The sequence below is a fragment of the Ogataea parapolymorpha genome, chromosome IV, assembly GCF_000187245.1.
Source record: "Ogataea parapolymorpha DL-1 chromosome IV, whole genome shotgun sequence".
NCBI lineage: Eukaryota > Fungi > Ascomycota > Pichiomycetes > Pichiales > Pichiaceae > Ogataea > Ogataea parapolymorpha.
In genome coordinates, this window is record NC_027863.1 from 447,344 (window position 1) to 470,310 (window position 22,967).

The 22,967-nt window shown below is 39.8% G+C and overlaps 11 protein-coding genes across 11 annotated transcripts; 4 read left to right on the plus strand and 7 right to left on the minus strand.

Annotated features, from left to right (window-relative positions):
• Nucleotides 1-1,095: 1,095 nt before the first annotated feature.
• On the minus strand, nt 1,096-2,097 carry HPODL_03275 (Diacylglycerol O-acyltransferase 1; the record flags this gene model as incomplete). Its single annotated transcript, XM_014079582.1, has 1 exon — nt 1,096-2,097. The coding sequence occupies one exon, from the start codon at nt 2,095-2,097 to the stop codon at nt 1,096-1,098; it is 1,002 nt and encodes a 333-aa protein (XP_013935057.1).
• Nucleotides 2,098-3,006: 909 nt separating this feature from the next.
• Nucleotides 3,007-3,954, minus strand: HPODL_03276 (Serine/threonine-protein phosphatase PP1-1; the record flags this gene model as incomplete). Its single annotated transcript, XM_014079583.1, has 1 exon — nt 3,007-3,954. One exon carries the CDS (start codon nt 3,952-3,954, stop codon nt 3,007-3,009), a length of 948 nt encoding a protein of 315 aa, XP_013935058.1.
• A 405-nt stretch (nt 3,955-4,359) lies between these two features.
• On the minus strand, nt 4,360-5,607 carry HPODL_03277 (Argininosuccinate synthase; the record flags this gene model as incomplete). Its single annotated transcript, XM_014079584.1, has 1 exon — nt 4,360-5,607. One exon carries the CDS (start codon nt 5,605-5,607, stop codon nt 4,360-4,362), a length of 1,248 nt encoding a protein of 415 aa, XP_013935059.1.
• Nucleotides 5,608-6,591: 984 nt separating this feature from the next.
• On the plus strand, nt 6,592-8,091 carry HPODL_03278 (Succinate-semialdehyde dehydrogenase [NADP(+)]; the record flags this gene model as incomplete). Its single annotated transcript, XM_014079585.1, has 1 exon — nt 6,592-8,091. One exon carries the CDS (start codon nt 6,592-6,594, stop codon nt 8,089-8,091), a length of 1,500 nt encoding a protein of 499 aa, XP_013935060.1.
• A 799-nt stretch (nt 8,092-8,890) lies between these two features.
• HPODL_03279 (uncharacterized protein) lies at nt 8,891-13,477 on the plus strand (the record flags this gene model as incomplete). Its single annotated transcript, XM_014079586.1, has 1 exon — nt 8,891-13,477. The coding sequence occupies one exon, from the start codon at nt 8,891-8,893 to the stop codon at nt 13,475-13,477; it is 4,587 nt and encodes a 1,528-aa protein (XP_013935061.1).
• A 43-nt stretch (nt 13,478-13,520) lies between these two features.
• Nucleotides 13,521-14,624, minus strand: HPODL_03280 (uncharacterized protein; the record flags this gene model as incomplete). The annotated part of the gene is made up of 1 exon (XM_014079587.1): nt 13,521-14,624. One exon carries the CDS (start codon nt 14,622-14,624, stop codon nt 13,521-13,523), a length of 1,104 nt encoding a protein of 367 aa, XP_013935062.1.
• Nucleotides 14,625-14,846: 222 nt separating this feature from the next.
• On the minus strand, nt 14,847-16,274 carry HPODL_03281 (Alpha,alpha-trehalose-phosphate synthase [UDP-forming]; the record flags this gene model as incomplete). The annotated part of the gene is made up of 1 exon (XM_014079588.1): nt 14,847-16,274. The coding sequence occupies one exon, from the start codon at nt 16,272-16,274 to the stop codon at nt 14,847-14,849; it is 1,428 nt and encodes a 475-aa protein (XP_013935063.1).
• An 883-nt stretch (nt 16,275-17,157) lies between these two features.
• On the plus strand, nt 17,158-18,219 carry HPODL_03282 (uncharacterized protein; the record flags this gene model as incomplete). The annotated part of the gene is made up of 1 exon (XM_014079589.1): nt 17,158-18,219. The coding sequence occupies one exon, from the start codon at nt 17,158-17,160 to the stop codon at nt 18,217-18,219; it is 1,062 nt and encodes a 353-aa protein (XP_013935064.1).
• A 34-nt stretch (nt 18,220-18,253) lies between these two features.
• On the minus strand, nt 18,254-19,024 carry HPODL_03283 (Subunit of the RNA polymerase II mediator complex; the record flags this gene model as incomplete). Its single annotated transcript, XM_014079590.1, has 1 exon — nt 18,254-19,024. One exon carries the CDS (start codon nt 19,022-19,024, stop codon nt 18,254-18,256), a length of 771 nt encoding a protein of 256 aa, XP_013935065.1.
• Nucleotides 19,025-19,586: 562 nt separating this feature from the next.
• Nucleotides 19,587-20,606, plus strand: HPODL_03284 (uncharacterized protein; the record flags this gene model as incomplete). The annotated part of the gene is made up of 1 exon (XM_014079591.1): nt 19,587-20,606. One exon carries the CDS (start codon nt 19,587-19,589, stop codon nt 20,604-20,606), a length of 1,020 nt encoding a protein of 339 aa, XP_013935066.1.
• Nucleotides 20,607-20,636: 30 nt separating this feature from the next.
• HPODL_03285 (Pre-tRNA-processing protein PTA1) lies at nt 20,637-22,808 on the minus strand (the record flags this gene model as incomplete). The annotated part of the gene is made up of 1 exon (XM_014079592.1): nt 20,637-22,808. The coding sequence occupies one exon, from the start codon at nt 22,806-22,808 to the stop codon at nt 20,637-20,639; it is 2,172 nt and encodes a 723-aa protein (XP_013935067.1).
• Nucleotides 22,809-22,967: the final 159 nt, after the last annotated feature.

The following is a 22,967-nucleotide window of genomic DNA, read 5'->3' on the forward strand; positions in this document are numbered from 1 at the left end:
TTCCACGGAATATTGAGAGTGATCTGAGCACCTCCAGAATCTTTAATCAGGTGTATGTCTGTATTCATGTCAACCTCCAATGCGTTCCCAACGACCTAGCGGTAGTGAGTATCAATAATCCTCCCATTATGAAGAGACCTAGAGCTTCTTTCGTCAGACCTGAGTAAATAGTCAAAGCTTGCGCAACCGTAGTCAACACTTCAGCTACAAAAATTATGATGCATTCAGTATCTGTACTATTTAATAGCCTCAATTAAGTTTTAACATCACCCGGAGTTACACTCTCATACATAGAATCCGACCAGTTGTAAAAAGCTTTGATGAGGAATCAAAAAAGCTTTCCCCACCAGGAGCGCCGAATAATTGACCGTGAATGTGGAACGTCTCATTAGTTTGCATTAAAGACTGTTCAGCACCAAGGGATAAGGGGATACATGAACAGAGTGGATATAGAAATTGCAAGACATGCAACCCATCATCGTCAATGAAGACTTTCTTTGCATAGGCTATGAACTTGAAGGCTTAAGACAGCAGCAAATTTCAAGATTACATATCTATAGTTCTTTTAATTCTCGAAAATGGGGAACCACAGAGCTTTATTGGTTTAGTTGGGACGCCATTCTGTTTTTCTGATGGGTATCGAATAAAGGGTCCTTATATTTATCTCACTTATTGTTTCACTACTATAAATACAACAAAACAGCTGACCAAGAGAAAATTCTCTGAACTAGTTTGGATTGTTTAGTTTGAATGCCACACATCTTTTGCAAAGTGTTAGTCACCAATCATCTCGCCCCAGCAAATTATCTATAGTTGGTTTGCGCCCCATAACAAACAACAAACTGCAAAACTCCTTTTGAAATCAAGACACGACGAAAGAAAAACGAAACTTTACAACTGAGAATGCAACGTCCTCGGTTACTTGATAGTCGTGTTCATTAACAACATCTACGTTTGAAATGCAAGGCACCAGTTAACCAGGAATATATTCATAATTTTTCCTATTTAGGAAAAGCACATAAAAATTGGTAAGAATGTGCTGCTACAGAAATTCAAAACTGCAATTTGAAGGAAAGCGTAATATGTGTTGGCAATCTATTCAACAATGTTCAGATCGCGATCATGTTCTAACAGGTATTTGTCTTTGTAAGTGGCGAAAAGCTCTTGTAGAGCTTGCACGTATAAGCTATGGTAATAATCAATTTCTTCAGGGGACACTACGTCTCCGTACTTTCTCCCATGGAGCCTTCTAACTGTTATGGGAGCTCCAGTGACAATGTGGATCGGACGTCTGTGGGGAAGAAGTCCAAAATCATAGTTCAGCAGCCCACGAGAAACTATTATAGGAAGAGTAAACCCAAAATTCTTTTTGAGTCGAAGTTGGAACCATTTGAGTAACTGGCGTATATAGCCATCATTCTTGTTGTTAGAATTCTCCGTCTCATTAGTGTAGTACACGTCATAAATGTTGTTCTCGCCAAATGCGTACACTGGCACCAAACATATATCATCATTATTAAATCTTCCACTTGCCTGGAGTGCTAATTTGACAAAACCTTTTCGCCTCTTCAATACGATAGAATTCAGATGTGGTTTTGCAAGCAAACTTTCACTTGCACCACCGACCACAATAACCACGCTGTGTCCTTTGTCCAACAAAGATGAAATGTTTTTTTTGGTCACAGCAGTACATCCCAAGCTCATCAAGTAATCACGATAAAATGGAAGCTGAAACTGGTTTACAAGTGTGGTTACAAAACAGCGGATTCCTGGAAACAGTTTCGAAAATCCTGCACCTTCAGTTGCGAACCCCGCGAACACTCCCATAGCGATAACGCCATGAGGATGATAGCCAAAAATGTATCTAGGCCCTGTAATTGTCTCTCTTTCGACGGTTTTTTTTCTTTTTTGTATCACTTTCCATCTGAACAGTGAACTCAGCAAGAAGTTTGGGGTGACAGATGCGAAAAGCGGCGGAATATCGAACTCCTCTAATTCAACTTTTATTGGGGTTTTGGTAGGGGACAGTTCTTTGCTTCTATGGAGACGGACTGGATAGTAATTGGCAAAGTGCTTATACAGGCCCCAGTTTGACATTGATCGAGAGTATCTGTTGAGCGCATTACCATTAGAAGGGGTACGGTCAAATAAATAAAACCTGAACGTGTAAACGAGGAGAAATGGCCACATGAACGGATAACACCATAGGTAGAAATATATGAATGGAAGAACAACTATTGAACTACCATGTAGAAAGACTGCTAAGGTCTCCAGTCTCTTGACCAAGGGTGTCGATAATGGTGATCTGACAGGAGTCTTGGTTTTGGAGAAAATACATGACGCTTGAGAAGGTTTGCAGGTACTGAATGTCTCGTTGGGAAAAGAAGGCAACTGAGAAATTGAAGCTGAGTCTATTTTAAGAGAAGTTTGATCCGTTTGGGGTTTGACTGCCTTTAATTGCTTGTCAGATTTTCCGGCCGCCGCTAAGATTCTCATCCCAGCTTTGAAGTAGCGGTTGTAGATCAATATCTATGGTATTTAGTCACAATCCACAAAGTTCCTATATTATGACCGACAGAAAGCACCAGACCTCGTGAGCCAACAAACACGACTAAAAGCGTGACGATGCTTCAGAATATTGACACAGCAAAATCCTTTAGATTCCGTATTACATAATCGAACCAAGTTAGTAATTTGAGTTGAATTTGACTCCCTATTGAAAATGAACGGTAGCTAGTACTCCATATGGAGCAAGAAGCACAACTGCGGCTTTTTTTTCAAGCCAGGCACTATGGGTTGTTGTTCGTTACCCTGCTGTGACTGAAGCGGCCGGATTTCCGTACACATAGTTGTAGAACATAGGAAGAGGTACATAAAGCATCAAATAGTCAATACGTAGGCCTACGCTATCAAAGGATACAAACATTTTTCACGTACTAATTTAGTTCCTCAAACATTAATTTCAACGTGAGGCTCATATTCATTAAGCTTTTATGGATAATGCATTCATAAGAAGTATTCGTTTCCATTTTTTTGGTTCTTAGATGGGTTGATTTTTAGCGTGTCATCTGGAACGGCACTGAATATTTGGAAATTAACGTTCAAATTGTCATCCACTTTCATCACACTGGCAACATTGCCACATCGATAGCAGTAATTTGGGGCAGACCAGACAGTCACCACGTCTTTATCAGGAAAATGGTATCTGAATCCTTCCATGACTAGCTGGTGAGCGCGCGCGATCAACTGCAAATTATTGATATGATTAAACTCTCTGGCTACCTTTGCCCCAAACAACCACCCCGCACCTCTTGGAGAAATCGCCCAAGTATCTACATTATCCGGATCTGACCAAACAATGTCGCAAAATCCTCCTTCATGGGGCACCTCCTGAGCCCTGCTTAGAACTCTTATTTGGTCTAGCATACGGATTTCTGGAGAAAGGCCGCCATGAATACAAAGAATTTTGCCGTCTATTATTGCACTGAGAGTAAGGAAATCAAACACTTGACAGCAGTATTTCCACACCATTGTTGAGCCATATTTGTTCAAACACTCTTCATAGAATCCGTACACTTGCGTTATCTGTCTCGATTCATGATTGCCTCTCACCAATGTTATATGTTGTGGGAATTTAACTTTGAGAATCATTAACAACGTGAACGTTTCAAGCGAGAAGTACCCTCTATCGACGTAATCACCCAAAAAGATATAATTAGTGCTTAGGCCAGACTGAGAAGGAAACCCTCCCGCAATTTTGAACAATTCAAGAAGATCGTGAAACTGACCATGGATATCACCACAAACAGTAACAGGGGACCTGACAGGTTGAATGTTTGACTCCTCCATTAAAAGATCTTTAACTTTTTCGCATAGTTGCTTCATATCATTCTCCGGAAGAGCTTTGCAGTTTTTGATGTCCTCGAACCATTGATCTGGACCTCGCTCTGACATGACCTTGAGACGCAAAGATAGTACTGTTACGTTGGAAGTTCGTATTTTTGCTTTCAATTAATTAATTGACCGGCAAATTGTAGACGTCGCTAATTTAGTATAATAAATAGAAATAAGCCTTTGACTCAAATGTATGAATATAATGCTCTTCAAAGCTGAAAGATTAAGCTGTAACCATAAAAGTCAGGAAGCAAGTGATTCAACCTATTATCGACTTGAACTTATGGAGGTAACCTTATAGTGCCTTTTAATTTCCAATTACTCAAAACGTTTTCTTTTCGGTCGCTGAGATTTACGAAAGAATTTTACTGACACGAAGTCAAATCGACAGATCCGAAAACCTAGGTTCTCTTTAGAAGTTTTACGTAGTGTTGCCCTGTTCAAGCTTCATCCTGAAGCGCAAGGTTACAAACTTAAAACCTTACCATCTTCTCTGGCCTTTTCACCATATTTCTTGATCCTGATGGATTGGACGGCAATGAATCCTGAAGCATCTTGAGGTTGGAAACCAGTAAGTTCATCCATGGAAGATTCAGTAGCATCGTAAAGCTTTTCGGTGGATGATGATCTGCCCAAAATCGTTACAGACCCTTTGTAACACCTAGCTCTCACAAGCCCATTGACAGTATTTTGGGAAGGCTGAATCATGGATCTGACATATTCACACTCTGGAGTGAAATACATTCCATTGTAGAGCAATTTGGAATATGTCGGCGTAACGAAAGCATCTCTGATACTTCTAACCTCTCTGTCAAGAGTCAAACCTTCCAAATCAATGTGTGCTGATCTCAAAAGAGTCAGGCCAGGTGTTTCATAACAGCCCCTGGACTTTATACCAATGAATCTGTTTTCAACAATATCTATTCTGCCGACACCGTTTCTTCTGGCAATCCCATTGGCCGTTATGAATAAAGTGACGGGGTCAGTCACTTCCTCTCCATCAGAAAGAATGAGTTTCTTAGGAATTCCTTTTTCGAACTCGACAACAAAGTCTTCTGGTTCATCAGGAGCATCGATAGGATCAACCGTCAACTTCCACATATCTTTAGGTGGCGTTGTATTTGGATCCTCGAGAATACCAGCTTCAAATGAAATATGGGCCATGTTCTCATCCGTAGACCAAGGTTTGGCTTTAGTTTGAGTGACCGGAATCCCCTTCTGGGCAGCGTAATCGAGTAAGTCTTTTCTTCCCGCAAATCTTTCAAAGAAGGATGGATCTCTCCAAGGTGCAATGACTTTCACATCAGGCTTCAAAGCATAGAAAGACAATTCAAATCTAACCTGGTCATTTCCCTTACCGGTGCAACCATGGGAAACAGCAAAACAGCCTTCCTTTTCCGCCACTTCGATTTGAGCTTTCGCGATAACAGGTCTGGCCAACGAAGTACCCAACAGGTAAACATTTTCATAAATTGCATTAACTTGCACAGCTGGAAACAGCACCTGTTCAACGAATTCTTTTCTGACATCGACCAGGACATACTTGGTTGCGCCAATTGCAAGGGCCTTTTCCTCAGCAGCTGCGAAGTCCTCCTCCTGACCAATATTTGCCATGAAAGCAATCACTTCATAACCCTGCTCTAGGAGCCATGCAAGAATCACAGATGTATCCAGACCTCCAGAATATGCTAAACAAACCTTTCCTTTTGACATCCCTTTGTTTTGACACGGTGAGCGAATCACTAAAAGACAACTAACAACTACTAAAAATTTTCAAGTGACGATGAAATATATAAGGTCCAGATACCCTGAAGAGAATGAGTCGTAATGTGTCAGAGTTCCTAACCACACGCGGAAAATTTTCAGAATTGCCGTTTTAGGAATGGCCCTAGCGATTGATGATAGACAATCAAATTATTTAGACAGTGCTTGTACTCAACCTATAAGCGTTAGCCAAAAACCCTTTTTTTCACCTAAAGCTATCATTTTTCTGCAGCGGAAGGGTTTCAAACTCCAAGCCCACTTGCACTGACTTGCATTTTATATTTGCTATTCACCGGGCACTAAAGAGCTTGAGAGATTTTCACGGGAAGAAGCAGAATCAAGAAAACATCAGTAATACACTCCGCACACTAGGATATAAAAGGGACAAGAAAAGTACATGCTTGTGTATGAAATCAGGGAACTAAGTGAATGGTCAACTTTAATTCAGCTAATGCGACATGTTATTAAACTGTCACTTTAATCACGCACTGAGAAGTTCAGACAAAAATCATCTTAAAAGCTAGAAATAATATGATGAGAGAAAATGCTGGACTTCAAGTGTGCAACGTCGTCAATACTACACTAAAACAATAATTTTGTTGGTAACCGTAAGGATGTAAATTTCTATTTTATTACACTAGAAAAGCCAACAATTATTTTCGGGCTCTCTATTCCAGTATGTGGATCACTCGATTAGTTTTAGCGCGCAAGTCCTAGCGGCTAAATTTTATTCAGGTATATGCCGCTAGGTACGATAATGCCACTTATTGCCAAATATAAATAGTTTGGCGAAGGCAGTGCAATCGCAAAAACCGATTAGGAAGGGAGAACAGAGCTTTGAAGTGCGCTAAAATAAATATTGGGACTGCATTTTTCATCCACAGGCACTATATATACGAGCTAAATTTCTATCAACAGTAATTCAAAAAAAAGATGTCATCACAGGCAGACATCGATCAACTAGCTCAAAATTTTGGCATCAAGAATGCAGAACTGATTAAGACAGGTGCTTTCATAGGGGGCGAATGGCTTCATTTCAATGACGAGACGTTTTCTGTTGAAGACCCGGCCACCAATAAGCACCTGCTGAAAGTTTCTAATACGCCTATTGAAGTTGTGGAGCAAGCCATCCGTGATGCAGATATTGCATTCAAAGAGTTCAAAAAAACGACGGGCAGGCAAAGAAGTTTGTTACTCCGAAAACTTTACGACTTGATGATTGAAAATGGTGAAGATCTTGCCAAAATTTGCACCATAGAAAATGGTAAACCTTATGCTGATTCCTTGGGGGAGTTGAAATACGCCTCGTCCTTTTTCGAGTGGTTCTCGGAGGAGGCTCCTAGAATAAATGGTGATAACATAGCTTCCGCAGATCCCAGCAGACGGATAATCACCTACAAGCAGCCAATTGGACCAGTCGGTATTTTAACACCATGGAATTTTCCAATTGCGATGATCACAAGAAAATTAGGAGCAGCTTTTGCTGCGGGATGCACGGCTGTTATCAAACCAGCCACCGAAACCCCGCTTTCAGCGTTGGCCATAGCAGTTCTTATCGAGAAAGCCGGTTTCCCTAAAGGCGTTGTGAGCATCATCCCAGTCAATCAAGAAAGGACCAAAATTGTTGGACAGATGTTCTGTGAATCTCCGTTGTTGAAGAAAATTTCTTTCACGGGTTCAACTGGTGTTGGTAAAATTCTTATGGCCCAGTCCGCTTCCACTCTTAAAAAACTATCATTTGAACTAGGCGGAAATGCACCATTTATTGTCTTCGATGATGCAGACGTTGATCTTGCTGTGCAGGGTGCTATCGCATGCAAATTGAGACAATCTGGTCAGACATGTGTTTGCGCTAACAGACTATATGTCCAAGAAGGGATTTATGAGACCTTTGCAAAAAAGTTAGCTGATGCGGTTGGCAAACTCAAGCTGGGCAATGGACTGGAATCAGGAACTACGCATGGGCCTTTGATTCATCAAAGAGCCGTCTCAAAGGTCAGGTCACATATTAAAGACGCTGTCAGCAAAGGAGCTAAGATAGTTACTGGTGGCAATGTTGAAAAATCTTTAGGAGATAATTTTCATCAACTTACCATTTTGGTCGATGTTCCCTTGAATGCAGTAGTGACGAAAGAGGAAACGTTTGGCCCATTAGTTCCATTGATCAAGTTCAGTACTGAAGAGGAAGTCATTGACCTTGCTAACGATACTGAGTATGGTCTGGCGGGTTATTTCTTCTCGAAGGACTACGCTAAAGTGTTTAGAGTGAGCGAGCAGCTCAACAGTGGTATGGTGGGTGCCAATACCGGGGCCATGACGGAAGCTGCTCTTCCATTCGGTGGTATTGGCTGGTCAGGATTTGGAAGAGAAGGTTCCAAGTATGGAGTGGATGATTACGTTGTTCTAAAATCTGTTGTTATCGGTAATGTTTAGGTATTCCGATTCTACTCTTCAAAGTAGCTTAGAAGCACGCAATAAGGCTTATCTATCATTGCGAATTGAGCTTTTGCTCCACAACCAGAACTTTATCCTCCGCCGTTTGGCGTTTGTCAGTCCTAGTTCCAACACGAATATCACTTTGGATCCTCAAAACCCCCATTTGGTGGACCGTCTCATGTAACTTGCCGATCAGATTCATAACCTCAGACCACTCTCCTTCAATAGTTGTTCCTGCGCTGTGTAACGTGCTTTTCAAACCGCTTGCTTGGATTTCTTTCTCAACAGCAACGATATAATCCGAAACAGAAGAATTCGCCGTCCCGATCTGAGTGGTCAGCAAAAGTATATTTCCTAGAGTCTTAATCACTTACAGGAATCAAGCAAACATCTGCCAAACAATGTAAATCAACCATATTATCGAATTTGGAAGCAAATAGATAAGTATCTAAATTTCTGAAGAAAATTGGTTAAAATTAGATTATCATTTTTTATCCCTGATCATTACGCAATACATTAGTCATCGACAAACCAATTTGTCCCTTCGAAGAACAGATAGATCAATATCTTCAGGAACTCTTCTCCAAATAAGCTTTTGAGAATTTGTGCTTTGGCTGAATTTGTAGTTTGGCTATTGAAATTCAGGAGTTTCCTTTGTTTTCAATTTAGTACACCCGAGACCGGTCATCATCAGGCCGGAAAAGCTAATTTCTAGACTGACTGGAAATTGACTAATTAGGTACAGCTGCGTTGCGACTCTGGATGGATCCTCTGGAGGTGGGTAGCCAACGAAAAGATGGACTTCACAATTCCAAGGAACTGCCCTCAAGTAGTTGAGGACCAATTATTGAGACTCATCAATGAATACCAAGAAGGTTATCTTACCGAAAAAGGCTACATAAACAAAAGACTAGAAATTCTTCAATCTGCATCCTCCAGACCAACGACTTTACCAAAAACACCATTATCAAAAAAAGCAACGACCCTAAGCAACTCCACATCCACCTCTACTCCCGTTCCATCAGAAGTTCATGAATTCGAACTCAATCTAGGTGAAAATAATTGTTTTCCAGATGACCATAATGAAAATTTGACCCAGCCTTTAACGTATGAAGATGAACCTTTTCCATACCTGGAACCTTCCTTGAATTATTTCCAACAATTTGACGTACCGAGGGAATTACAGAAACCTCTTGATCCAAGAGATGTTGACGAAATGCTTGAGCAGAAATTCAATAATCTGCCTAGCATTCTGAGACACAGAGGCTCAATTTATAAGAGAGAGGCTGCTATAGTCATTGTTGATGCGAAGGGCAAAGAATCGCAGTCCATATCTTGGGAAAGGCTATATTTGAGAGCTGAAAAAATAGCACAGAAAATCAAGAACAAAGCAGCTCTTTATCCAGGTGATCGTGTTTGTCTTATTTATCAGAATATTGAAGTCATAGAACTAGTCATTGCTGTGTACGCTTGTTTCTTGTCTGGAACGGTGGCTGTTCCAATGAATAGTGGTTTATCATCCAAGGAGCTGGTAAAAATTATGACTGATACCCAGTCTCATCTTTGTTTAATGTCTGATTCGGTCTACAAACATTTTGAGAGACAGACAAACGGATCCAAGCTTTCAATTTGGCCTAAAGGTATGGATATATGGAAAACAACTGATACAGGGCTGGCTGCAAAAGATGAAGACCCACCAGCGATGAAAATCAGCGATCTCGCCTATATTCAATATACCAAAAGCTCTTTTGGCGAGCTTAGGGGTGTTGTGATTTCTCATAGGACTATAATGCATCAAATGAGCTCGTTGTTGTCAATTTTTACGAGCACGCCGACCATGGATACGCAGGAATTCGTGAGATCAGATATCAGGTATTCAAGTTCCAAAAATGTGCTTTTGAGCACTTTGGATGCTCGTGACTCGATTGGCTTGATTTTTTCAGTATTGTTCACTGTGTTCACTGGAAATACTCTACTTTGGATGCCGCAGCGATTGACGGAAGTTGCTGGCCTACTAGCCCATGTCATATCAAAGTACAGAGTTTCCGTTATGCTTTCCGATTACTTGAGCTTAAAGCAAGTTGCCTACAATTATCAATCTTTTCCACAAATGACCAGAACTTTCAATAAGAAAGTCAAAGTTGATCTGTCATGCGTTAAGTGGTGCTTGATAGACACAGTTATTGTGGACTGTGAGTTCAATGATATGCTTGTGAATAGATGGTTCCGTCCGCTAGGACATAAATCACCGCGCCAAATTATCGCTCCTATATTAGCCCTCAATGAACATGGAGGGATGATTATATCAATGAGAGACTGGATAGGTAAGGAGGAGAATCTGGGATGCACATTCCACAGTCCAATGGCAGATGATTTGCCCAACGATGCTTACGAAGATGACGATGAAAATGATGAAAATAACAAATTATCGGAGCTCTTAATTGACAAAGCTTCGCTAACTTCAAACACTGTTAAGGTAGTAAGCGATAGGCCTCCTCCAATTTCTACTCTCATGGACAACGGTGAATCTTCCAAGTACATTAGAGTAGGTGCATTTGGATACCCGCTGCCTGATGCCACTCTTGCGATTGTAAATCCAGAAACTCGGTTTCTCAGTGGTAACATGGAAGTTGGGGAGATTTGGGTGGACTCACACTGTATCTCCGGAGGATTTTGGAGCCTTGCGGATGCTACCCAATCTATCTTCCAAGCAGAGTGCTTGGATTATGAGGGAATTCTCAACTTGAAGTTTGTTAGAACGGGATTGCTTGGATTCACATACAATGGCAAAGTTTACGTTTTGGGCCTCTATGAAGATAGAATCAGTCAAAAAGTAACATGGTACGATCAGTATTTGCAGCAGAAGAAAAAAGATGCGACACATTCATTGAAACAACAGATAAACCAATATAGGTATCACTATGCAGGTCATCTGGTAAAGACGCTAGTTAGAAATATGAACGAAGTGTCGGACTGTTCATTTTTTAACATCACAATAAACCGTGAACACGTGCCTATCGTGATCATTGAGTCACCATCAGCTCAAATGCTACCTGCAGCAGTAGCCACACACTCAGGAGACCGATTGAACTATCCAGCTCTGGATGAGATCGCTTCAAAAGCATTTCAAATTCTTGAACAGATGCAAAATGTCCGCCTGCATTGTATCCTTTTATGTGCGCCAAATTCACTTCCAAGAACTCCAAGGAGTGGTAGACCAGAGATCGCCAATATGCTTTGCAAGCGGCGGTTTATGGAGGGAAAAATACCTTCCGTTTATGTTAAATTCAATCTATCAAATTCATTGAGTGCAATACCCCACGGAGAAGACATTACCGGCGGAATCTGGTCTCTCTACTCTTCCAATTCTAGAGTAGAGGCTCTTAACTACACAGATCTCCAATATTCAGGTCTGGATCTGAGAGAAAAATGTATGGATGATCGGACAAACTTGGAGCTAACAGAGTACAAATCGATACTTGAACTATTTAAGATAAGAGCTTCCAAACAGGCGGATGAGATGGCATATGGAATTATTGACAGACAAAGTGTTAAAGAAAGCAAATCACTGTCCTGGAAAAAAGTGGAAATGAAAGTATTCGCAGTTTGTTCTTACATTCTTGAAAAGCAAAATCTCAAATCCAGTGACTATGTTATTTTGATGTACCCTTTATCTGAGGAAGTGATTGTGTGTCTATATGCTTGCTGGCTTGGAGGGCTGGTGCCCATTCTTTTGCCTCCTTTGGATGTTACTCGACTTGAAGAAGACACGTTGTCACTTGTAAGCATCATTAAAGATTTCAACGTACAAGCAATATTTGTGAACAATGATACGGAAACATTATTGAAAAATAAACCGGTGAACTCCAAGATCAAAACCCTTTCAATCCAACTGAAGATCAATATTCCCAAGTTTCGAAATACTTCTAAGCATACCAAATACCCCAACAGCTCAAAGGTGATGTATCAAAAGATGGAGCAGTATAAATCCAAGCCACGAAATAAGAGAGATGAATGTCTAGTGTGGATTTCTTGGACCGAGGATCATCAGTATAAAGGAACGAAATTACGACACTCAAATTTGATGGCTATGTGTAAGATTCTCAAAGAAACATGCCAGATAAATAGCACAAAACCTTTATGCGCCTGTGTGAGGCACTGTTCAGGGCTTGGGTTCCTTCAATCGATGATGCTAGGCGTCTACTTAGGAACCACAACATATCTGATATCGCCTTTGGACTATTCATTGAATCCTTCCAAATTTTTTTTGAGCTTGGATCGTTATAAAGTGGAAAACGTGTTTGTCACAGAAAAAATGATAGCATATGCCATCGAGAATCCTGCCCCAAAAAAGTGTGATTTGTCTTCTTTGAAAAACCTAATGATTGGTTGGGATGCCCGTCCATCCGGAAAACTACTGAATGCCTTTTTGAACCATATGCAACTGACAGATTTGTCGCCTTTTGCTGTGTCCAATGTGTATCAGCACGATCTCAATCCTATGATATCATTGAGATCATACCTGTCTTTTGCCCCCGTTGATTTGTGGGTCGATCCTCTCGCATTGACTCAAGGATATGTGTCATTGGTCAATCCTAGTGATTCGCCGTACGCAATTCATTTGCAGGATTCTGGCATAGTTCCTGTGAACACACAGTTAGCAGTGGTCAATCCTGAAACATCCAAGATTTGCAAAGTTGGAGAGTTTGGAGAAGTCTGGGTTTGCTCTGAATCGACAGTTTCAAATGTAACAATAACACAAACGGGAAAGTTTGATGATTCTAGACTGAAAGCCAAAATTGAAAATTGGAACAACGATTTGGACTATATGAGAACAGGAGATCTTGGGTTCTTACACAATATTGAGAAGACTCTAGATAATGGAAGCGTTGTTGAAATGCAACTACTTTTCTACTTGGGAAAAGTTGAAGAGACTTTTGAGGTTTTGGGAATGCAGTACTTCGCGATTGACATCGAGGAATCAATAAATGCACTTGTTGGTTCTTTACTTATGACATCGAAATCTTGCCCAACAAGAAGCTGTGTGTTCAAAGCTGGCGACTATGTTGTCGTGGCGATTGAAACGGGACGCCCTACGAATCACTTGAGTTCGCTAGTGCCGTTGATTGTCAGCAAGTTACTTAATCAATTCGGGCTTATAGTCGATATCGTTACTTTTTACGAACCTAACCAGATGCCAATTTCACGACTTGGTGAGGTGCAGCGTGCTAAGTGCCTGAAGAAGTGGATGAAAGGAGAATTAAAATTACTGCAAACCTTCGGTATCAGTGAAGGTGAGGAAAAAATGAAAAAGGTAATTCAGTTGATCAAAGAAACAACCGACAAGTCATTCAGTGAAGCAAGGTTAGACTGTTCTACATAAAATAGTACATGCAGCTATATTCAGAAAATGTGATCTTTCGTCGTCAATGCCCAGAAGGCCCAAAGTGCTCGTCCAGAATTCTGTATTTCATTTTTGTATACCAATTGTTCAAATCTTTGTAGTCTTGATGCAAGGCAACGATAATCAATGTCATATTATCGAACCCGATGCCAGTTATTGTATTTGCCATCCTGATACAATTATCAAGAATTATCTCATTGATCTCAGGTAGTTTTTTTCCTAGCGAGAGATGATGCCTCACCAAACGTACCAATTCATGAGACTTGTAGCAATCCCATATTCCATCGCAAGCAAGAATAAAGAACTCATCAAGCTGAGTAATCTTATGTATGAGAATATCGGGTTCTGCAGTAACTTGATATTCTTCAGGAGGAGTATATTTGTGTTTGGCTGTTCTGAACATCAGTTGTCTGGAGTAATTGTTTTCTGTATGCATCTTGAAGCCGAAATCTCCAAAGGCTCTACTCAAAGCCAAAATTGAATTCACTCTGTTGGTAGAAACGTATCCTCCGTCGCTGTGGATTCGCATTAGCTCACCCAGGTTCCTTGGCTTATGATCAAAAGATAGCGTTTTTGTGGCTCCCTTTCGACTCAATATACACCTTGAGTCACCGGAATTAGCAACAAATGCGTAACCACAAAAGATCATCAGCACCACTGCTGTTGTTCCACTGTTGTTATCGTGATGGCTATAGAGCATGGAGTCACATTTCATAAATGATGATCGCAGAAGCCGAGGAAAATCAATTGTCTTTAACACTTCTTCGCAATTCAAAAGCTTGGATCTAGATACCTGAGGCAAATTGTTGATCGTCACTATAAGCTCATCTCGCAAAAGCGATGGCAGTTTTTGGCTAACATATCTAGATGCTCCTGAACCGCCATGTCCGTCAAAGACACCATAGATGTTAATTTGAAGAGATTCCAGATCACACTCTGTATTCTCATCTTGTCTTCTGATGTCAACTCCCTCTTCCGTCACGAATATTCTTTCGTTCAAATCACAGAACGCGTCTTCCATGGTCAACCTATATCCTTGCATTTCCCCGATTGAATGCGATATATGATCATGTTGGACAAGTGTGATGTTTTTCTCTGTGATCGGCTGCGAAAGAAGCTGCCCCATATTGTGATTTACGAGATGATTCGGGAAACCAAATTTATTACGCCCTCCAGCTCAATTGGATCAAATTAATTTGGTCAAATATATTGTTATCGTTCAATTTTTACAGCCCAACAAAATGATAACTTTATCTACTTTATTTTTATCCTATTAATGTATAAATGTATAATATAAAACTCTTCAAGTACAAATGAACCTTTCAAAATATCCCGCAAACCACAGTAATCACACTCTCGTCAATTCTTTCACAAAGTTCTCTCCCCAATAACTTGCAGTATATTTCTCAATGTACTTGAACATCTTCTGAAAATTGCCCATCCTTTTCTCTTCACTCATGATCAAGCCTTCGTAAATGGCTTCACTGAGTTCTTCTGTATTCCACGGATTCACTACGAGAGCGCCATTCAATGACTGAGCAGCTCCCGCAAATTCACTTAAAACTAGAGATCCCTTTCGCTCTTGTTGACAAGCGATGTACTCATAACTGACCAAATTCATTCCGTCCCGTGTCGATGACACTACACAAACATCACTAGCAGCGTAAACAGATATCAGCTCTTGGAAGTTCACGCTTTTATGAAGAAAATGGATAGGAACAAATTCGACGGTACCAAATCTACCATTGATTCTTCCCACTAGCTCATTAACAGCTGCCCTCAAAGATTGATATTCTTCAACGTCCCCTCGTGAGGGGACTGCCACCTGTATCAAAACAACTTTTCCAATCCACTCAGGGTGTCTTTCCAAAAAAATTTCAAACGCGTGGAGTTTTTGAGGTACACCTTTGATGTAATCCAGCCTGTCCACCCCAACAATAAGTTTACAATCTTTACCAAACCTGGTTTCCAGTTGTTTTATCCTGCTTTTGACCTCATCAGTCTTAAGACCATTCAAGAATTTGTCAACGTCAATGCCAATTGGATAAGCACTGACAGTCACCTGTCTATCATTATAGACAACACCTTGTGGGCTCGTTCGCAATTTCAATATTCTTTCAACTGAACTAAGGAAGTGACGGACATAATCATAGGTGTGGAAACCTATCAAGTCACAACTAAGCACTCCTTCGAGAATTTCCTTTCTTACAGGAAGTATCCTGTAAATTTCGCTTGAAGGAAAAGGAGTATGAAGGAAAAACCCAATTTTGACATTCGGTAGCCCCTTCTTATTTAGTTGGTCTCTTAATAATGAAGGTAACAGCATGAGATGATAATCATGTACCCAGATAACGTCCCCATCTTTTATCTCTTTTAAGATCGTTTGGCAAAATAGTTTATTTGCTTCCAAATAAGCGGCCCAAGCAATTTCATCAAAATTCATCTCCCCAGGGTGGTAGTGGAACAATGGCCAAAGTATAGAATTGCTAAAGCCGTTATAATGTAAGTCTGCAATTTCGTCACTCAACCATATCGGATAACAATTGAACTTTTCCTTCAAATCCTGCTCAACAGTTTGTCTTCCCTGTTCGCTATCAACAGACATCCCAGGCCATCCAAACCATCGAAATGGATTTTTGAGCCCCTGTAATGCCGTCACCAATCCGCCTGATGACATAGTATAGTCGTATCTAGGTTTCCCATTTTCATCATCTTCAGTCTTCTTAATAGTGACTGGAATTCTATTTGAAACCACTATAACATTACCTTTGACCATTGTATCAATTGGGTAATAAATGATTAGCTTTAAGGATGAAAAGTGTAGCTTGATTTGCTATAGGGAAATGTTATTTTTCCTTTATATTCAATTATTGCTTTTTAGAAGTTCGTGGAATTTTCGAAAATAATGTCTCACCATGAAAAGTTTCAAAAGGGGTTTTATAGCTTCCGAGCCTCTCATCTGGAGATTCATAGTATCCTCATCACAATCTATTGGCGGTAAGTCTGTTTTCTATTATAGGATTAATCAATCTATTGCTGTGTCTGAAGGGTGCAACTCATGATATTACACCCTCACACCATGTCAACTGCCCCATGTTTGACATTCTTCAAATACTAGAATAACATTTGCTTCCTTCATCGAAAGTTTTGGGACAGGAACAAAGCGTGCCGTATATGGTGTTGTTACGAATCGGGCCATACATACCTCAGATACCTATATACGACAAGAATCATTGGGGAAATTCGATTCATTTCGAATCGATCATTTCCGTATGTGCAAAAGGTACGATAAGGTTTTGATTTCACTGGTGAGTGTACCTTTTATCCCCCATTTTGACGTGTTCGACTCGTGGATAGCGATCCCAAATTCGAGAAAGCTTTTAAAAGCCGCATTCGCATTTGGCGCTGACGAATTCGATGGAATTCTATCGTGGCTGCCTCACATCGAAAGCTGAAAGAACTATTTTTTTTTAACGAACGGTTCACAAATCTCGACTATTTTTTTTCGCGATATAACGTAATGAAATCCGAAAAGCTTTGTTGATAATTTTCCTAATGTGGTATTTGAAGATCAAATGCTAAACTAAGCAAACAGGCGAATAGATTTTAGAGTCTATTGACACCAAGCTGATATTTGTGGAGTTATTGTGTTTGCAGTGATGTGGAGATATTTCTGGTCTAGAAATGAGGTAGCCGTCAATGTTCCGAGATACCAGGGAGGCGAAAACGAAGATTCTGTTGATCTTCAAATCAAATCTTTGATGTATATGTTTGAGAGACTGAAGATATATAATTTTGCCCCCTTTCTCAAGATTTTAGACTCAGGGGAAGTCTCTTTTGACTGGCTCTCGAAACCTGACGCACCAATTCATCCTGATGTGATTATCAACGACAAGTTGGACTCGGTTTATGACATCCAATCATTCAAAAAGATTCTCCTTGACGACCCTTATCGAATTCTGATTGACTATTGCAAAAACAAATTCAGGTCGTATTTGATTCTAAGTGATAGTCCTAAAGAGTTCTCAGAACTTCCCAAGTTCATGGCTCCAGACTTTCAATTTACAATATTGAAAGCCAACTCTTCGGACAAGAATTATATTGATGTGTTGGTCAACAAATCTGATATATATAAAGAACATAATATTAGCCAACGAGTGAAGACAGATATTGCGAGAGAAATCATTGCTGCACAAAGAGCCTGTTCTAATGACAAGGTTTTCGATAAGAACGATAGAGCAAAGATTATTAGATTTTATGTTCAAAAACTTGCATACCACATACAGGTGGAAAGGATCTATAAGGCAACTTTGAAGTCAAAAGAACAAAGGCTTCAAAGTACCAGGGCCATACTACTGGACGCCAGCAGGCCAAGAGGATTGAAATCTCATAGGTCTGCAGTCAACCTGCAAATCTCTCAACCGCTGAAATCCAGCAATCGCAGTACTTTACGTGCTAAACCATCCATGTCAATTATGAAACTTGATAAAGTATACTCCGAAAGTACCCAAGAATCGGATTCATCGGACACCCTGATATCATCTGAGACATCGGAAACGGGAAGCGATAACTCTCTAGAGACGCTATTCCCTGTAGTCGAAATGCGCTCCGAAAAAAGGTTTACGGAAGAAGAGAAGAATTTCACGTACGAGCAAAGCAAATTAGCAGTCAGGATAAGGGTTGAACGCGAAAGAACCCACTTGCAAAAGTCACACGCATAGGCAACAGAGCTTCAATATTTTCATATTGTTATATTTAAAACTGCAACGCATCGCAATATTGCTGACATAAGTCACTTAGATAGTCCAGCTTAGTCTCGTTGAGAACGTTGAAGCACAAGTTGCCTTCTGGAAACTTGTACAAATCTATCAAGCTTTTGATCTTATTGATGCTATTCGTAAATTTAACAATCAAACCGTTACGCTCCAAATTATCGTCTTGCTGAATTTCATCGTCAAGGTGTTCTATTTCGATAAGAAATCCTTTGAATAATCCATGGAGAAAGCAGTTACTGGTTCTCAGCCTGAATTTTTCATTTTGACCGTTTTCATTCAATCCAGGCACAGAAATAATGTATCCATATCCTCCTTCTCCCTTGATCGTTTGCTTTACAGTCCAAAGGCTGGCAAGTTTTTTCGTTATAAGTCGCTCAAAATTCTCCATTGTCGTTCCCATATTGTTGGCGCATCCATGTTTGATGTGCTCTATAAGTGCTGAGTTTTCAGGACTTGAAGAATCATTGAAAAGTGTGCCGGTATTTGGAATTTTTGTGATGATGGATTTCGAGTTATTAATTATACTAATCGTTTGGTTGCTATAATATGACAATTGAAGAGTGTAGAGGTATCTGTTGGCTATCTGGTTTGGTTCAAAGTTTGCAGGCCTTGAAAATTTGTTATTCAGAAATATCTTGAGCTCAAAATTCCAAGGGCCAAGCGATTGCGGCAATTCATTGGACAAAAGATCGTGGAATGTGGTAATCGTGGTGGGTGTGGCATTTTGAACAAATAGTACACTATTTTGCATTAGATGATAGATAACATCTTTGTTTGAGTACGTACGCTGTCACCATCAGAAATAAAAATGATACAACAAAATTTATAGATTTAGATACACAGCCCGTAAGATAAATTTTACCCTAATGTCCTTGGAAGAGAAGAGAGCAATATTGGAGGATTTGGATCGGATGGAATATGCTATCGCAACTAGGTTCTGTAAATTTTCTGATTTGTATCAGCCTTCGCAACTTGAACGATCACGCATCTCGTCTTCTGACAAAGAATCATTGGCAAAAACTGTATTACTGAGACTTGAAATAAAACGTTTCTTGGACAGGAGACGGTTCCAAACACGAAAATTGAGTTCATTATTATATGATCAAGATCACTTACATACCTTGAGGGAATTCGATGATTGTTATATGCGTCTTTCAAAAAAACATGATCGATTGTTACATTTAGGATTGAATGCTAATGATGTCGAGAAAGAAGAACTAGATAAATATGCTTTGTATTCAGGTGACAAAGGAGAGAAATGTAACAGAAGAAGGCTGTTGAGTTCTTATGCAAGAGATCTTCGACTATCGTCAATGTTTGGCCCGAAAGAGGCTTTAGGTGAAATTTTAGACCTGAGCGAGAATTTCAAGGAATGGTTAAATTTACCAAAAAAGCAGTTCTCCTATGGGGAAAATATGCCATCATATGCAGATTATCTTTCAGGACTTACCAAATTCGATTGCGAAACCTATGATAAGGAGTCTGTTCAATATAAGACCTACATCAAGAACCTTGCCGAATATTTGTCAAATTTCTATATTAAAACTCGTCCTTTGAATAGACCTGAAATTGACATCGATCGTATCAAGCAATCTTTTTCTTCCGCATTAATTGGCGATGGAGATAATGTTTATTGCCTGATTTGTCAAAAGGACTTCGCAAAATTGTCCGTATTCAATTCTCATTTGAATGGAAAAAAGCATAAAAAAGCAGTATCAAGAACTGAGACTTATCGAGTTGCTCTGAACGAGCATTTGGTGATAGAGACCATAAAACTTCTCAATAAAGAACTCGAAAACACGAAAAAAGAAGCTGAAAGGTACTCTTCTTTAAGTTTTAGAGAAAAAGAGCTTGAAACTAATGACGCTAAGAATCTTTCTGATTACGAATATGAAACTATTGCTGATTCTCATAATGACCATAAGTTTGATGACCATGGAGACCTCCATCATCTTGGCAATGACGAAACTTCACCAATCGGTCCGGATGGAAAGCCAATCCCTTTATGGCTGTGGAAACTCAAAGGGTACGATATGGTGTTCACATGCGAGATCTGTGGAAACGTTAAGTTCAAGGGTAAAGAAGTCTTTCACAGCCATTTTACAGAGCCAACGCATTTGCATGGACTCAAAATGCTCGGTGTTATGGGGGAATATAATGCATTTCGAGACTTAAATAAGATTGACGACGTCCTGGAGCTCTCCAACTATTTGGAAAAAAAACAGAGAAATGATGCACAATACAAAGATGATGGGGTTGAAGTGGAAGATGAAGAGGGTAATGTTATGAGTAGAAAAGTCTATGAACAATTAAAGAAGCAGGGTCTAATTTAACGTCTTTAGATATGTCGTTGTTTCGTTCTTCTATTGCTGAGGACCATACTTTTTGAGGTAAATCGAGCATTCCCTTTTTAGCGCATCATCGCTGCTTGTATCATTTAGCATGTCTGTAAGTAGCCCCAAACAGTCGTGTAACACGGGTGGCCTGAACATAATGAGATATAACAAAGATTGAAAACCGAGTTTGGATCTAACAGGATCTTTACACAAAGATCGAATTTTTGAGATGAGACTCTTATCCAGGTAAGGTAACTCGCTCATCAATCTGATGAAAAGTTTTCTGTCACTCGATTCCAAGAATGGAATCAAATTGTCTAAGGTAAATGCACAGTATGTCATATAATTTCCGTCTCTCAATGGCTGAATACCTGTGGTATCACGTATCTCAGAGTAATATTCTTCATTTAGCCACTCAATGACTCCATCAATTCTATTTCTCATGTCGTCTTTGAAGTAGTTAAATACAGAATTCCTCATACAATTGGCTAGCTCATAATCAGCTAGTCCGCGGGTTGCAAGTCGAGAAAGGATTTTAATCCAAGACTCTTCATTCCAATTCGAGATCGCAAGTTTATCGAGCGCATTTTGTTGTATCGAAGAATCTAAGCTTGACTTATTTTGCTTGACCTTTTGAGCAGACAGCTTGACGAAGTTGCTTATAATAAGTCCCAGTTGCTCTTTCTTATTGTTGAGAGAAAATTCAGTAGGTACCGGAACCAGAAATTCTCCCTTCAATTCGTCATCACTATACGTGTCATCAGTTTCGTTTGAGGTTTCATTTCCAGTATCTGCCTTTATCTTCCTACGTACACCATCTTCGTCATCCTCTGTACGCTTTCTTTTCAAAGATCCTTCATTGCTAGGGGGGATATATATTCCTTGAAAAGCGGTATCGGTGTTCGTTGTAAGGTCTTTATATCTATCAAAAACGATTGTCAGACCTTTTACCAGCTTGGCAGCGCTTATCTTCTGTAAAGCTGTAACAACCATTGAGACCAGTATATCTGTTGGGATAGATGACATATCAAATTCTGTCAATTGATCATTTGGCTTGATCAGATTGTATATGGATTTATAGTCATGGGATCTGGCAATCTTGGACTCGTTGTAGAATAGCATATTGTTTCTCTGTATAGCCTCAACCTTCTGTTTCTTTATCTCTTTCACCTCGGGGTCATCATCGTCATCAACGTTTAGTATTCCCTTTTGTCTTTGATCTCGTGCCTTGTCCACCAAGTAGTTGAACTTATTCTCAAATCTAGTTCTCAGGCCCGGATCCTTTGCCAAGAACCCTTTGTTTAAAAGTATAGAAATCAGGCACTTGTCGACTCTGTCATTAAACCTTTTGATGAGTTTCATTTTAAGCTTTTCTTCTCGTTCGAAACGTGGTTCAATCTTCAATTGCGACTCGTAGGCTAGGACAAACATAATAAACTTATTCGAGAGGAATTTGGGTCTTGATTTGAACAGCGTCATCATTGTAGACATGATCGTGGTGAATATTGCAGTTGGAAGCAAAACATCATCATTCAAGACTGCAAACAGATTGTCTAATAGATTTTGTGCTTGCGACGACAAATTTGAATTTAAAAGAAACGGATGGTTACTTTTAATCATAGAGACCGATATATCATGTTCGATATCAATACCAGAGGAAGACGCCGGGAGTTGAACTTGAATAACTTTTCCGATTAGTTTGATCAGGGAAGTTTTGCATGCTATTGATCTCGAGAGGTCAGTTTCCGGATTATATGGCTGTAATGGATATGAAGAGGGCCACTGAGAAAGTAGGTAGTCTTTGACATCAGAGAGGCGTTCCCATTCGTCTTCGTTCGGATTTTGGACCATCTGCATAAAAATAAGATCGTATGTAGCGTTGAGAATATCAATACACTTCTGTATAATCAAGTAATTTGGAGATCTCTGTTCGTTACGAATTATCAAATAATCGAGAAGCTGAATCACTTTGACAGACTGTTGGCTTCTTAATTCGAAAGACTCGATTTTTTTCTCGTAAAAGGCCTTGTAGATAAAGCTCAAACACTGATACTGAAGTCGAAACTCGTTACATGGGGTTCCTATGCATATAGAGATTGTTGTGTCAAGAATTTGCTCAAAAAAGTTTGGATGATCAAATGCCAATTTTTCGGCTTCTTTCAATTGATCGAGCTGTTTCGAATCTAGGTCTGTGGTCATGGGGATGGGTATGATTTAAGAATGGATCTCCGTCCAGTTGAATTAAAACGTAAGCAAAATAAGTCCAATAAACAAGCCGTGATATGGTGTTTTCTTCTTACGATATGAAAGCAAGTATTAGACGATTGGGATTAGTTCATAAACCGTAAAATTAAACAA